Raw genomic sequence first — 15,096 nt, 5'->3', positions numbered from 1 at the left:
TAAGATTTGCCACTGTAAATCATGGCAATCTGGGTGGCTAATGTGGATTTTACAATGTGCCATGGGAAAGTGCAGCTCTCAGAGTTTACAGCAGTGTTTGTGTGTTGTGCTTTAAAAATACTGCACAAGTTAAGCTACTTAATCTATTCTGTCAGACTAATTAGACATTTGTGATGTGCTTTTCAGTAGGTTTAACATGAGTGACTGCATCATGTGTCATGTAATGTGTTTGCAAGAAGGATGAGTTTTATAAGGGTGCATCAAGAAGTATCTCAAAATTTGTTTGCCTTAAGCATGAATTCATTAGCCACAAGTGCAGAGAGACATTCGCTACTCTCTAGCCTCATTTAGGTTGGATGAGGCCTTGAGTGACCTGTTCTAGTGGGAGGTGTCCCTGCCTATGGCAGGGGGTTAGAACTAGGTTCAACAAGACTAAGTGCAAGGTCCTCAATCTGGGTCAAAAGAGTTGGGGCTGTGCAGTAGAGAGAAGAGGAGGCTCCAAGGTGACCTTCTTGTGGTGTTTCAGTATCTGAAGGGGACCTACAAAAAATGCTGGGGAGGGACTTTTTAGGCTCTCAGGTAGTGATAGGACTTGGGGGAAATGGAGCAAAGCTGGAGGTGGTGAGATTCAGCCTGGACATGAGGAGGAAGCTCTTCAGCATTAGATTGGTGAGAGCCTGGCAGGTGGTTGAGGCCCCATCCCTGGAGGTGTTTGAGGCCAGGCTGGATGAGGCTCTGGCCAACCTGATCTAGAGTAGGGTGTCCATGCCCATGGCAGAGGGGTTGGAACTAGATGATCCCTGTGGTCCCTTCCAACCCTGACTGATTCTGTAATAAATGATCTTTGAGGACCCTTCCAACCTAAACTGTTCTATGATTCTATGGTCACCTCCGTTTCAAGGTGGGATCCATTGGGTTGCTGTTATGTTTGGTAGTGAATTTGGGTCCCAGAGCTGCCTGTATCTTAAATACTTGCTTTCGTTCAGATTTCAGGGATATTTCTCCCTAAGAAAGTCCAGTGGGTCGGATGTCAGGGCAGCAGACCAGAGCTGAGAGGATATACCTGCTCCCTTTGGAAGCTGTTCCATACCCTGACGGTTCAAGCCGCACTGCTACCGAAAGCTTTGATAAATACAGGTAACTAGCAGCTGTGAGAGGTACCTGAGGGACAAGAGACAAATATGTGCAGCAATTCTACTGTGCCACAGGAAAAATAACAGATGAGAGCTAACTTTCTGTGTGTGTAAATACTCGCTGTGGGGAAGTATCGAGGCTTAGCTTTCAGGTTTGTACCAGCAGAGGTCAGAGCGTAGCTTTACTGCAGCAGGAAGGATTGGAAAGCAAGGCTGTCAGCTTGTCCTTGCTTAGAAAAGAGGTAAATAATGTGTGTGAGCAATTAGACTGAAAAAGGAGAAAATTTCAAACAGACTTTTTTAAAGTACCTTGAAAGGGACGAAAATTGTTTAGGTTGCTTGAGGTTGCTGCTAATTTGGTTTGAGAAGAATGAGATTGAACAGTACAGTTTTGTAGCTGTAAAAGGTGGACAACCATTTGCCAGTCCTGTGATGACAGTTCTTAAATACTGAATAGTGACTGGCTTGGCTTTTTTTCATCTAGTGTCCATTAATCTGTGCAGTGCTGCACTGCTTTGCATGCACTCAGTAAAAATTGCTGATTTTTAACTTGCAGCATCTTGTGAAGCAGAGTGTTAATATTCTGGTGATGATTCATATTTAAGAAACATGCTGGATATCTAATCTGTTTTCCTTGCACAATGGAAATAAGGTGACTAACACGAAAAGATTGGCCTTTATATGCTTTTATTCTTGCCCAGACAGTGCTTGATTTGGTTAGAGTTCTATCTTAGTTTTCATTTAAAGCCCTTTGAATGGCTTTTCAGTGGAATATCAGAATTCTTATATTATCCTGCTAGATGGACTGGTACTAGATAATAAACCCTAAAAATTTGCAATTTGTCAGTTGCTGTGGTTGTATGTTAAAAAAAAACAAAACAAACCTCTACTATTTAATGATTTCCAATTATGGACACACAGATTTGCAATCACAGTGAAGTTCTTTCCATTCTTTATATGGACTCTCCTGCAGAATAGTTGTTTGGGGTTGTTGGGTTTGTTTTTTTCTGGATAGCTGATCATCCTGTTGTTGATGTTGTGTATTGTCCTGTTTTGTTTGTTCTTCATGGCACAGGAGGTTGATTGAATCCATTCAATTTAGTGCTGGTGAGTTTGGAATATTTTGCCCTGGGCAATACATCAGCTGTTGCCCAGGATCCTGCATAAGTTAAAGCTCTCTTTTTAGTCCCACTTGCTAAATTCTAATTACATTTCAAAATATTCTTAGTATCTAACTATGCAGAATTGCCTCTTAAATCCCTCCCATCTTTCAGGCAGGAGCTGGAGTCAGTCTGAAGTTAAAAATACATTGCAGGCCCTGAAAACTCTTTGGCACACTTAACCATCGATGTAAATCGGGACAGATATATGATGATCACTTCTTATGGGGAAAGAATTGGGTCAGTCTGAGACTGTCGGATTATGTCTTGGGAGGTTTTCCTCTCCTTATTGCTTGTTTAAATCCCATCTACTAAAAAGCATGATGTACTCCCTAATCCTTCCCACCACAGGTAGGGTTTTATGGTTCTTGTCCACTTTAAAGATTAGGGTTACCCTGAATTGCAGTAGTTTGGGAGGAAAGAGAAAAGGAGGATTACACGATGATACATGGCAGATGTTAATAGAAGATTCATCTCTGGGCTGATAAAAACAAACAAAATGAGCCATTTTGCAATTGTTTGATTTCTTTTGAAAGCAGCTGTGTTTTTCTTGGTGGTTTCCTCTGCTCCTAGAGCCTGGCAGTCAGTGTCAACTTGCTGTGGTTTTCTTGGGAGAATTGTTGGATTGGTTTGTTGGGGGCTTTTTTTAATTGGTTTATATTTGCCAAGTTGTAGTGAAATTTGAACCTGCAGCCTAAATAAATCCAAAGGAACTCTGAAGAGAACTCACATCCTGGGATGCATAAAATCATTGTGGAAATCTAGTCTTCAGCATGCTTAATTATATGAAAAATGGGTTTGGGTAATAGGATCTATTGGTGTGTACAAAGGGGAAAAAAAATCATCTGGATTCTTTTTAATCTGTTGCTGAATTAAAAACAAAACTCCCCACAAAATGAATTTTCAAGAGGCAGACATTACAGAGGAGAGCAGATCTAATTAAATTTGTGTATGAATTGCTGTATCTCCATAAAGAGGTTGTTTGCTGCTGGTTACTTTGGTTATCTTTGCTGTTATTGGTTTGTTTTTTCTCTCAATATCTGTTTTGGGGCTCGTGGTAAAACTGTTTTAGTCCAAAACTCATTTCAACTTTCCAAAATGATTTTTCAGCCTTTCTTTTAATGCTGTAATTTAATCTGCTTTAATCTTGTTGGTTTTATTTATACATGCCCAGTCAATCACAGATATTGAATGGCTGAGCAGGAGTTGTTTGCTTCTTGTGATCTCTTTTTGCCTTTCAAGGCTATATTTTTTTGCTGCCATGTTTAAGAATATGATGTTGCAGTTCTACAGAAGGATCAATCTTCCTGTGTTTCTCAGACCCATAACAAGTTATAGTTTTGAACAGGTTTCATTGAGGATTATTTTTCCCCCCAAACAATGCCTGTACAGAGGGAGTATGGCCCCCCAATCTGTTTGTTAGTCACTACCAGAGCAGGACAGTGAGCAAAGCACTGTAACCCTTTACTACAGAACCTACAAACCCTGCGTTGTAAATTACTCGTGGTTGAGGTGTTCAGCTGCAGGAGTGGGTAATTTGATCAATCTGCATCATAAAATGTGTTTCATTTGACAAGTGTAACATACAGCACCTTTGTAAATACATTTTGGTATAATTTACTAGGTCAATTAAGCATGAATCAAAAAACCTGTGAGACAGAGATGAAGCCATTAAGATTTCAAACGGGTTGGATCAGGTTTTCAAGCCACTTAGAGATGTAGGCACTACCTGCTGTTACAGGAAAGACCCAGGACAGAGTTCTCCATCCCTAAAGCCCTTAGAATAACAGAATCACAATTTAGCTTACTGCTGAATAAAGTGGTGATTCTTCTGCATTATCTTTATTGTGCAGCAAGTGTGAATGTGGCAGAAAGAATAACATTGTTGGGTTTATTTTAGGGGCAATTCCTGAGTTACTCTTGAAAGTTCAGCTGTTGCTAAGTAGCTATTAAGTGCTTGCCAAAAAAAAATGCCTTGGAATTAATAACTGTAGTGAGGTTCTGGTATTCTGTGATATCTGAGTTGTAGAGGAACAACTCAGGCACTTTGGGAAATACCAGAGGGTTTTTGACTCTTGGCTTTTCTATAGCAAGGTCGCTGTAACTTTAGTGCCAGAGCATAAATGGAATGGTGAATGTGTGAGATAAATAGTTATTGGCTAAGGTATTGGAGCAAGTCTCTTACTTGCAGAAGAAATGGGTGAAGTGTAGACAGCATGGGCTGTGCATGTTGGAACAGTTTCAAAGTGTACTCTGATAATAGGCTTCTGGAAGGAAAATAAAGTTAATGTCTGATTTTCATTTAGTTGAGTTTGTTCCCTCTCCAGTTGCAAGACATGATTTGAAAGGAGAAATTTTACTGTGAAGAGCACTTGACCTTTAAGTTGTGCTTTAATGTCGTGTTGAGGGTAACTTTGGAGGAGGTTGTACAGGCTGTGTTGGTGTACACTGGCATGAGTAGCTACTTTGCATTGTGTGTAACACCATCACTCACCTGGTGCTGGTTGAACTTAGTTTGAAATAATTCCCTTGTAGTTGTGTCTGATCTCTCAGTCAACCTTTCAGGCAGTATGTTTTGAATCCCACTGTTTGAGATCACTTTAAACTCTACGTTATTTATAGCCAAATTGGTTTCTCAGTGTCTCACCTCAACTGCCCAGGGATAAAATTATATATGGATTCTGGGGAGGATTTTTTCTACTAGAAACTGTATGAAGCTTTTAATCTTTCTGATGTCTTTATGACTTACAGAGGTATAGGTCCTGTATGCTGGCACGTGTGCTAGGCCTGTCTTTAAATCACACAAGTTCCTTATCTCTAAAGTGAAAGGGTAAATTTGCATAAGACAGGAAGGCTACAGCATTTCCTTTCTCCTATTCCTCTTGTCCCACAGTTCATTTTTATGTCCATTGTGTTGAAGCTACATTTCTCCATGCCTCTATCATCTCTCTTCCTAGGTTTTGAAGACAACCCTCAAGTAGTTCTTCAGATCATGCGGAGATACATTCACCACTTCTTTGGATGCCAGGCTTGTGCTCAGCATTTTGAGGAAATGGCCAAAGAGTCCATGGATTCTGTGAAAACCTTGGATGAGGCTGTTCTCTGGCTCTGGGAGAAGCACAACGTGGTGAATAACAGGCTTGCAGGTAGGGAAGACCTTGCCCAGGAAACCCCCCAGAGGTGTGGGTGTCTAAAAGACAAGGCTGTGGCATTTTAGACAGCGTGGTTTGTATCTGAACAGAGAGAGGTGCAGTCAGGCTCTGTGATGTGAGTTTAAACCAGCAGCAACAGCTGTTGCAGCTTGGCAGTCCTTTAATAAACTGACTTCAGAAGGTTTGCTTCACATCTACACTGGTGTGCCAGGGAGGGTACTTGTACCCAGAGCGTCCCACTCAGCTCTGCCTCCAAATACCAGCACACTAACCTTGCATAAGTGAGAAATACACACTTGGGGTACACTGTCCTCCAGAAACAGTTTCTTCTTAGGACACAGGATGAAAAAATATCCTCATTCTCAAATGTTTCTTCTGAGAGTTCACCTATTCCTTGGTAGGATAAAGGAGCAAGGTACAGTTCAGCTACTTAATCAGTGGATAGAAACCAATTCAGTTAAAGCCTGTCTTCATTTTGTTCTGGAGGAGAAATGATGATGATTGAACAGGAGACTTACCTCAGGATAAAAGAGCCTGAACTATTAGCAGATCAGCAACTGAATAAAATAAAATGACTGTATGAAGAAAATCTGTTCCCACTCCATTGCTGTGTTCTCAGTTAGACTGAAAGGACCCTTAAAATACTGGTTGTATTTAATCCCTTCTGTTATGGGGATATCAAGTAACTGAAGCACTAAAGAAAATTGGTTTCTCTTTGCACTTAATCCCTGTCTGCTGTTATGGATCTGTGTAATGTAGCATTAGTTACCATTTAAATATGCTACATTGTGTTTATATTATGATTCTGCTGGATTCCCAAGATTTGTGAAGTATTAAATACTCTTGTGAGTATAACCAGTTAGGCTCCTTCCTCCAAGGAGGGGAGGGGAGGAAAAAGAATAAATGATGAGATTATTAAATAAAAACATCCCCTCATGTTTGTTGTTACTGCCAGGTTGAACCCAAGGAAAGGTAGTGCTGTTGGCTCAGAGTTGCTAAGCAGTGGAGCAATACACTTATTTAGAACATTAAGTTATTGGAAATCTCACTTGGATATTGATTTAGATGATGCAACAGCCAGTTAAAATACCCTTTTAGTAAGAAGTATAACCAGACAGGAATAAATAATAATGTTAAATTATGCTTTTTAAGTTTGCTAAAATTTCTCCTTGGGACAGTGACTTATTTTAATCCTTAAAAGCTGCTTCTGGATTGCTGGTAATAGATGTAGCTCCAGTGAGAAATGGTGTTTGACTGGTCAATGAAAATGCCATGGCGCTGCCTCCCAAGTGTGGGTCATGAGATCTGCTCTGTTGAGTTCTGTAGCTTTAGAATGTAGAGAATTCATTGTGGTCTTCCTTTTGGCAGGAAAAGATGAGGTACAGCAAAGTTTTCTGTATGTAATTTTACCATGAGACCTTTTGTTTCTACTTTCTCTACTGAAACAAATTGTTTCTGAGTGCCCTTATTTAAGACAGGTGAAATGCAGACTTGCTCCCTTGTAAATATCAAGGAGACAAGAAGCATCCTGTGAATCCCTCAATATTTTGCTCAAAATCCTGGAGAAGTTTCCTGCTTTTAGAAAGGATAATAATAATAATAATACAGTAAGAATCTTTAGTTACTTCTGAAGCATTTTAAGCATTGGTGCATTAGTAACAAGCAACTGAGTAAATCAGGTAGAAATTTTTCTTCTACAGCTGATCTCAATCCACATTTTAAAATGTTTTTGGCTTTTTCTAGAGTCAAATGCAGCACTGGCTACAGTGCTCAGCTTTCTGTCGTTGGTCAGAGAGGTGGCCAGAGCTATCAGCAACTGCAATAGTAAAATTTGGTGTAATTCAAGACAGCATCATATCTTGAAAGGCTAAAAAACAAGCTGAAAAATACAACTTGAATATCAGAATGGCTTTTCAAGTACTGAAACGCATTTGCTGTAGTAATAGTGCAAGTTAAGAAGAAGCAGGCTTAGGATGGAGCAGCTCACAAGGCAAAGACACAAAAATATCTGCAAGTCTTTTTGCCTTGAAAGTGCTTGCAGCAAGCCAGGCTTTGGGATTAGGGAGAGAGAAAGAGCAGTTTGTTCTGAACCATAACTCACCTTAACCTCTGAAAGGCCCAGATGGTGCTTTCCTGCCTTCTGAAAACACAGCAGTTGTAGTTAGCTCCTTGCATTAGAATTGGAACACTGCAGCTTTTACTGAGGGAAAAGGAAAATAGTTGTGATTAGAGTTTGCCTTTTGAAGCAATGCTTCAGAATGTACCTGATAGATGCATGAGGAAGCTTAGGAGTTCCCAGGTTTCTTCATGATTGCCTTCAGTTTAATACAGCCATTACTGTGCTGTTGGCTGGTTTTGCCAGCCTCACAATCTCTAGGTGAGAAATACTGGCTCTGGTTTGCAGTGAAGCGTTCAGCTTGCCCAGCTGATTCACTTCTGATATTTTATTTCGTTGTTGTTGTTTGTTGTTTTATTTTCTCCTCCCAATTAGGTGATTTGACTGAAGATCCAAAATTTCCCAAAGTTCAGTGGCCTACTCCAGACATTTGTCCTGCATGTCATGAAGAAGTGAAAGGATTACACAGCTGGAACAAAGCCCAGGTCCTGCAGTTCATGAAGTATCACTATAGCAGTGAAAATATTCTATATAAATACACTGAAAGCCAGACTGGCTCCAGTGAAACAGAACAGGGAGATAAAAGGCAGGGGAAAGACAAAAGCCTGCAGAAGAAGCTGAGTGACAACAGAGAAAACAAGACCCAGGACAGAGAGAAGCCACTCGATTCGGGATCCAGGGCGTTAGAGAAGCCGAGAGCAAATCGCGGACCTGTCAGAGACAGCGACAAAGGCGCAGCTGGATCAGCCAGCCTTAAAGAGACCAAGCAGGCTGTGTTCTTCTTGGGGATTGGCTTTTCCAACCTGGACATGAGTCTGTGTGTCATCCTCTATGTTGCATCATCCTTGTTCCTGATGGTCATGTACTTTTTTTTCCGAATGAGGTCGAAGCGGTGGAAAGTGAAGTATTATCGCTCGTCTGTCTAGAGGTTTAAACCAGGACCCGAGTTTTCATTGTACGTGGCTGTTCAGTACCAGATGCAGCTTTAATATTTATGATCAGGGATTTTATATGCAGTATTCCTTGTTTTGAAACCCTTCCTTCCCAAGTCATTTCACAAGTGTTCTAGCTTGATATGTGGAGCTATAAGAACCCTGCTCTGACTGAGGTGCACAGAGCTGTTGTACCGTGACCCCTGAAGGAAGCTTTGCATCTTTCAGTTAAGACTTTTTCCATGACTTACCACCTCCATCCTTTACTCATTTTCAGAGTACACATTGCATTATGCAATCAGCTGTGCCTGCTTTAGAAAGAAATTGGATATTGGTCTGTGTACTTCAGGTTTTGGGTTTTAATTTATCCAGAGCTGATTTTTACCTCCCAGAGTACTGAACGGTTTATGCTATTACCTTGGCTGCTTCATTTGGAGAAGCAAGATTTCTGATGGTATTTTTCCTTCTTTTTTTATTTCAGGAAATAAGAGTTCTGTTTTGATTAAATCCATTCCAAACCTCTGTGACTTTCTGAAATGTTATTTACACTGCATATTTAAAGGAGAAAGCATTACATGTTCAAGTAAGTCTTCCATTCTCCCGTGTGTTCCAGCAAGAGATTGTATGCACCAGGAGGTGTATGCCTCTACTGGGAGGAGAGTTTGGGGGTAATTTGCATCTCTTTTGTGTCATAAGCACCCTGATCTTGACTGCTAGTGCTGTCATCCAGTTTAGCAGGGTTTAGATGTGAGCAAGGACCAACTGAAGCCTGGTGCTCTACTTGCTTCTCTGTTGGATGCATTAGATAACTTGCCTCATTCATCCACCAGTAAACTAGCTGAGTAATTATTGTTATCCATCTGGAAGTCAACTCTGGTGAACTCTAGTAAAAGGAAACCGTGTTTAGTGAAGGACAAGGAGATGTGCAGCATGGACAGAGCTGGAAGTACCAAATTCCTTGTGATGATCACAGTGTGATCCTACAATAATGATGTTTTTCTCATGAGGATTACAGTACAGTATTTTTCTTCTTCTGAGGTGGAGTAAACACTTCACTTGGCCTTTCCAGTTCTGACCTCACAGAGAGTATCACCTGCATGCTGTGGAGTTGTCTGTGCAGTCCTGGGGAGGGCAGCCCACTTCTGCCCTTCTGATGGAGTGCTCCTCTCTTTGGGTCAAGGAGAGTTTAACTGCTGATTAAGTCCAAGAGCTGCTCTACTGGGATGTGGCACCATTGCCTTTATGGATCTGTCTGGGGTCCTGGCTGGCAGCAGTTAGAAGCAAGCATGAGAACAGTTGCAGAATTACCCTTTGGAATAGGAGTCCCATTCTGATGCTGGCTGGGGGAGATAATTCAGGTCCTGGATAGTGAAGTTTATAATCCTATCCAATGTAATTGAGCATGTTCTAGTTATCCATTACCTAATCTTTAGTTAATCCTAATAGGTTTTGGCCTCAATGTTTTCTTGTGGCAGTGAGTTCTACAGATTAATTATGTTATATAAAATGGCTTTTCCTTTCAGTTCTACATTTGCAACTTGTAATTTAATTGAATATTCACTAGCTCTGCTGGTGGGTGAGAAGGAATAAATAGTCCCTGGCCAATTCGTTACATTGATACCATTCATGTCTCCTCCTCTTATTTCTGTCCCAAGCCCTTGCATAAAAAGTGCAAAGCCTAGCAGTAAGGAGTCTGAAAGCACAAATATTCCACAGGGATATTTTTTCATAATCAAATCCTGTTTGTTCACAGAGCTGACCAGTTCTGACAGGAGCTTCTGAAGCTTCCACTTGGAATAACAAAACTCAGCCTCAAAGATTAACTGTCCCTTGTTGCTTAAGTTTGTCACAGTAACACACACACAAAGGAGTAACCTTGTGTGGTGGTCATAAACGTGTCAAAGGAGCAAACCTCCCTTCACATACTGCTGTCAGTCTGGTGTGCATGAAGAGGGGCACTTGTGGTGGTTTTCTCAAACCTCCTTCACTGCTGTCCACACTCAGTGGGCTCTTGCTCCAGTGTGAGAACTTTGGCTCTGCTTTCTCCATGAAGCTGGAGCCAGTTCCAGCCTTCTGCCATGTGCTGCCCCATGGAGCCAAGAGGTGCCAGCAGCACCTGCAAGCAGCTGCTGCTGCCTGTGATCCAGCAAGAAAACTTCTCTCTTTTAAATTGAACATTAAATCTGTGACATGAAGTTTGTGCTTCTGGAGGACCCTTGCTGTTCAAGGGTACTTGGACGAGGAGCCATCATGGATCTGTTTAGGTATTTGTAAAGTCTTTGTAAATACCTTTGTAGTACCAGAGCTTGAATATTGAATCAACTTGCAAGTAACTAGAAAAATGGAGAACCAGTGGTGGAGAGTGGTCTAGGCTGGCTTGTCAGTGCTACTGGCTTTGTGCTGGCCCAGGAGAAGGAGAGTTAAGAGTTTAGAAATCTAGTTCTGGAAATCAGGTAGTTTTTAAGTGACCTAATTTATGGAGATGCTGATACCAGGCAAGAAGAAATGACACTGAGCTCTTCAAAAAAGCCACCCAAACACCAAAACCCCAAACTAAAGCATGACAGGTGTTGGGTGTGGAGAACATGGGCAGTTTCTGTGGGACTTCAGTTGCCAACTGCCAGTATTGTTGCACCTTTTGAAGATGCAGTCAGTCATTACTGTGGTGGTTTAGAACTCTGCCTAATATGGAGATCTTGGGAGGTTTGTGAGGATGATTTTGCCATTAAAACAGCAGCAAATGGGGATCTGGAATACAGTGTAAGTTTTTGCTACACATCATTAACTTTCCGGTTGCTTTGACCCTGCTGGAAATGACAAAATGAACCAATACCAACCCTCAGTGTCCCTTCTTTGTTGTTTCTTAAGAGTGTAAAAGCGTGAGGCAAGGATGTTGAGTATCCATGGTGCTCTAACCCTGCTGCCAGCTGACTGGCCAAGGCTTACCCTTCAATGCTGGTAGCGACCTCATCTGGGAAAGTTTTCAGTTGTTTTAGCTGTTGGTTTGCTTGTGCTTATTTTGTGTCTTCATAATGACAAATGACATCATTCTGTGTGTCCTGACTGTAAAGATGCAGCACATCTGCTGGGGAGTGTGTGATGCTGCTTTGCCGTGGTGCGTCGTTGGTGGCTGAGCTACACCAAGTGTTTCCTTCTAAAACCTGCCTCAAACCACCATCTCCTCGCTCTTGGAAGTGTTATTTGTGCGTTGCATTGCACCACTAAAAGTTTCCACAGTGCCTCCTTCACCTGTGCAACTGGGGGCTGTCGTTTCCAAGCAGGATTTTGCCGCCCTTTGTAACCCATGAACACTACTTCGCTCTTCAGAGCTTTTTTAATCTATGTAGAAAAGAAAGGTGAAACGTACCAAGGAGAGAAAGCAGTTACAAGTGCTAAAGAAACCCTAATCAAGGCGTTCTGAAATGTACCAGGAGAGAAAGAAAAGCTACAAGTGCTAAAGGAACCCTAATCAAGTCGTTCTGAAATGTACCAGGAGAGAAAGAAAAGCTACAAGTGCTAAAGGAACCCTAATCAAGTCGTTCTGAAATGTACCAGGAGAGAAAGCAAAGCTACAAGTGCTGAGGAAATCCTAATCAAGCTGTTCTGATATGTGCCGGGAGAGAAAGAAAAGCTACAAGTGCTAAAGAAACCCTAATCAAGTTGTTCTGGTATGTACCAGGAGAGAAAGAAAAGCTACAAGTGCTAAAGAAACACTAATCAAGTTGTTCCTCAGAATTCTTGGTTTTGCATTTCCAGTGGTGTGTGCATTATCCATCCTGTCCTTCCTGCAACAACCATCCTAGCAGGAGGTCCCCCAGGTGTCTCTGGGTCTGTGGGCATTGTTTTCTGAGATGTACAAATAGTGAAAGCAGCATTTCAGTGACTTAAATGCTTTATTTATTTCCATTCAATCACTTGACATTTCCCAGTCTGTGCTGGTTTGGTTGGTTCGGTTTGCAATCGGTCTCATACCTCTCCAGGCAAGAAGAGGAACTGTTTTGTACTAAACTGGTAACTGATGTGCTTGTTTAAAATAAATGGCAAAGCATTTGGGCAAGTTGCTGTGTTTGGGCTTTTTCAGTTGTGTTTTCAAGTCCTTTTTAGCTCAGCTGTGCAACAGGGAGACCTGGTGGCCAAACAGATTGGCTGTTGGGGTTGATTCTGAGAAGCACCAGGAGCTACTTTTTCATCCTCTGTTATCACCTAAGTTTATAAGTTTATGTCCCTTGCTGACCAATGAGCTGCACGTTTTATCTCTCTACACACAAACAAATCTTCCTTTCCCTTTAAACCTGGACATTTCCTCTTTGCCCAGGCTGGTGCTGACCTCTGCTAGGTGTTGCTGCACCTTTCCAGTTTGTGATGGTGTCCATGGTGCCAGGGAGGAGGTGGGACAGGTGACTTGTTGCAAATATCAATCTGTCAGCAGAAGTCCTCAAGGTATTTTCAGAAATCAATGAAGATTTCTAAACCTTAGGTGAGGTTCTCTGAGGGCTGCCACTGTAACCTCCTTCTCTGGGGAAGCAAACGTTTCCTTGCTGGTCTGTGATGTTGCCTGGAAAGCTGTGATGTTGTGCTGGGGACCCTGATGTGTGGGCTCACAGCCTGAATGTCTTCAGGACAAACACAGACATCATCCCTTCTGGGGCAGGGGTAGAATCATAGAATCACAGCACTGTTTTGGTGTGAAAAGACCTCTAAGGTCACCGAGTCCAGCCATGGCTTTTAACCCATGTCCCCAGATGCCATGTCTACAGGATTTTTGAGCACCTCATAGAATCATAGAATCAACCAGGTTGGAAGAGACCTCCAAGATCATCCAGTCCAACCTAGCACCCAGCCCTATCCAGTCAACTAGACCATGGCACCAAATGCCTCATCCAGTCTTTTCTTGAACACCTCCAGGGACAGTGACTCCACCACCTCCCTGGGCAGCCCATTCCAATGCCAATCACTCTCTCTGAAGAACTTCCTCCTAAGACCCAGCCTATACTTACCCTGGCACAACTTGAGACTGTGTCCCCTTGTTCTGTTGCTGGTTGTCTGGGAGAAGAGACCAACCCCACCTGGCTACAGCCTCCCTTCAGGTAGTTGTAGACAGCACTGAAGTCACCCCTGAGCCTTCTCCAGGCTAAACAGCCCCAGCTCCCTCAGCCTATCCCTCAGGGACAGTGACTCCACCATCTCCCTGTGTAACCTATTCCAATGCTTGGCCAAGCAGTGTAGACGCTGACAGGGTAGACACCCCCTGACCTTACCACCCGAAGTGAATCTGCTGCCTTGCTTTAAACAGATGCAGGCTCTGAGCAGAAGGGTACACAAGAATGCAGAGATCATCTCAAGAGGCTTTTGTGGAAGCCTGCTGAGGTGGTGCCACAGTGTGAGTGACCTGTGGGTCTGAAATCACAGAATAGTTTGGGCTGGAAGGGCTCTTGAAGATCATATAGCTCCAACCTGCCTGCTATGGGCAGGGACACCTTCCATTAGACCAGGTTGCTCGAATCCCACTCCACAATGGAAGCATGAGGGTGCACAGAGCTAGCACGTGGTGGTCCTGAGTGGGACATCAGCCATCACCCTCTATCCTGCACAGCCACAACTGCCCCTGCCCTGATCCATGTGCACTGAGGAACAGTCATTACCTCACACTTTCTTAAACTGCTTCTTTAGAGGATCACACTAAAAATCCACTTACGAAACTGAGCTTAAGAGACCATGGGGGGGGGAGCAATACCTGCCTCCCACCCCCTCCTGAAGCTGTTCAGGGCCCTGGAAAGGGTCAAGCTGTCCCACTGCAGCCAGTGTTGGTGGTACACAGCAGGATTCATTGCAGTACCTGGGGACTTCTCTAGCATGGTACTGCTGATGGTCAACCAGAGCTCTACCCGTACCCAAGCTGTGCTCCATCCAGCCTGGCATTTCTAGGTTGCTTTAGCTGGAGTCCTCAGATCCTGGTCCTCAGAAGATCTCCCTACACTGTTTCCCATCTGTGCAGGTCTGAGCTGTCCCCTAGGCTGGGACCTGTCCCCTGCCCAGATGAACCATTGAAGAGGACAGCCCTGACCCAGATGCCAGCCTCTGCAGCCCCATGCTATGCAGGACCTGGAGCAAGCAAGACAGCAGGCTGGTACCCAGGGGTGCTCCATAGCACTGCAGGGCCAATGTAGGTGCCAGGAGGTGGGGCCCCTTGGGGTCTCAGCGCTGGAGCCGCCCCCCAGCCGCCCCCGCGGGCGGGCGAAAGTCCCCGCGCTGCTGTCCCGCAGGAACATATGTGTGCTGGGAGCCGCCCGCCCCTAAGCTGCTTTTATTAATTTGTAATCCCCCGCGAGCAGGAGGTAAAGGGATTGGGGAGGATTAACAGGCTCACAGTAACAACCACAATTATCAGCTCCGGCTGCCGGGGCAGGCGCTGAGCGCACGCACGGGGCTGGCCCCGGCGCACTCACGCACAGAAGCACGGACACGCAGACATGCATGGACACGCAGACACACAGACATGCATGGACACGCAGACACACGTGCAGACGGGTACAGACACACAAAACATACAGAGATGCACAGACAAGCAGAGACGCACAGACAAGCATGGACACACAGACATGC

The 15,096-nt window shown here is 43.5% G+C and overlaps 1 protein-coding gene across 2 annotated transcripts in view; it reads left to right on the top strand.

The window, feature by feature from the left end:
- QSOX2 (quiescin sulfhydryl oxidase 2) overlaps nucleotides 1-12,550 on the top strand; it is a 29,128-nt gene extending 16,578 nt beyond the window's left edge. For both annotated transcript variants that reach the window (XM_064171043.1, XM_064171044.1), the window contains exons 10-12: nucleotides 987-1,137; nucleotides 5,251-5,439; nucleotides 7,937-12,550. In XM_064171043.1, coding sequence (XP_064027113.1) covers nucleotides 987-1,137; nucleotides 5,251-5,439; nucleotides 7,937-8,487 — 891 coding nt within the window. In that variant the 3' untranslated portion in view covers nucleotides 8,488-12,550. The remainder of the gene's footprint in view (nucleotides 1-986; nucleotides 1,138-5,250; nucleotides 5,440-7,936) is intronic.
- Nucleotides 12,551-15,096: the final 2,546 nt, after the last annotated feature.

The sequence above is a fragment of the Pogoniulus pusillus genome, chromosome 35 (genome assembly GCF_015220805.1).
Source record: "Pogoniulus pusillus isolate bPogPus1 chromosome 35, bPogPus1.pri, whole genome shotgun sequence".
Taxonomy (NCBI): Eukaryota; Metazoa; Chordata; class Aves; order Piciformes; family Lybiidae; genus Pogoniulus; species Pogoniulus pusillus.
Note: the sequence above shows the minus strand (reverse complement) of the source record. Positions and strands in the feature narration are given on the sequence as shown.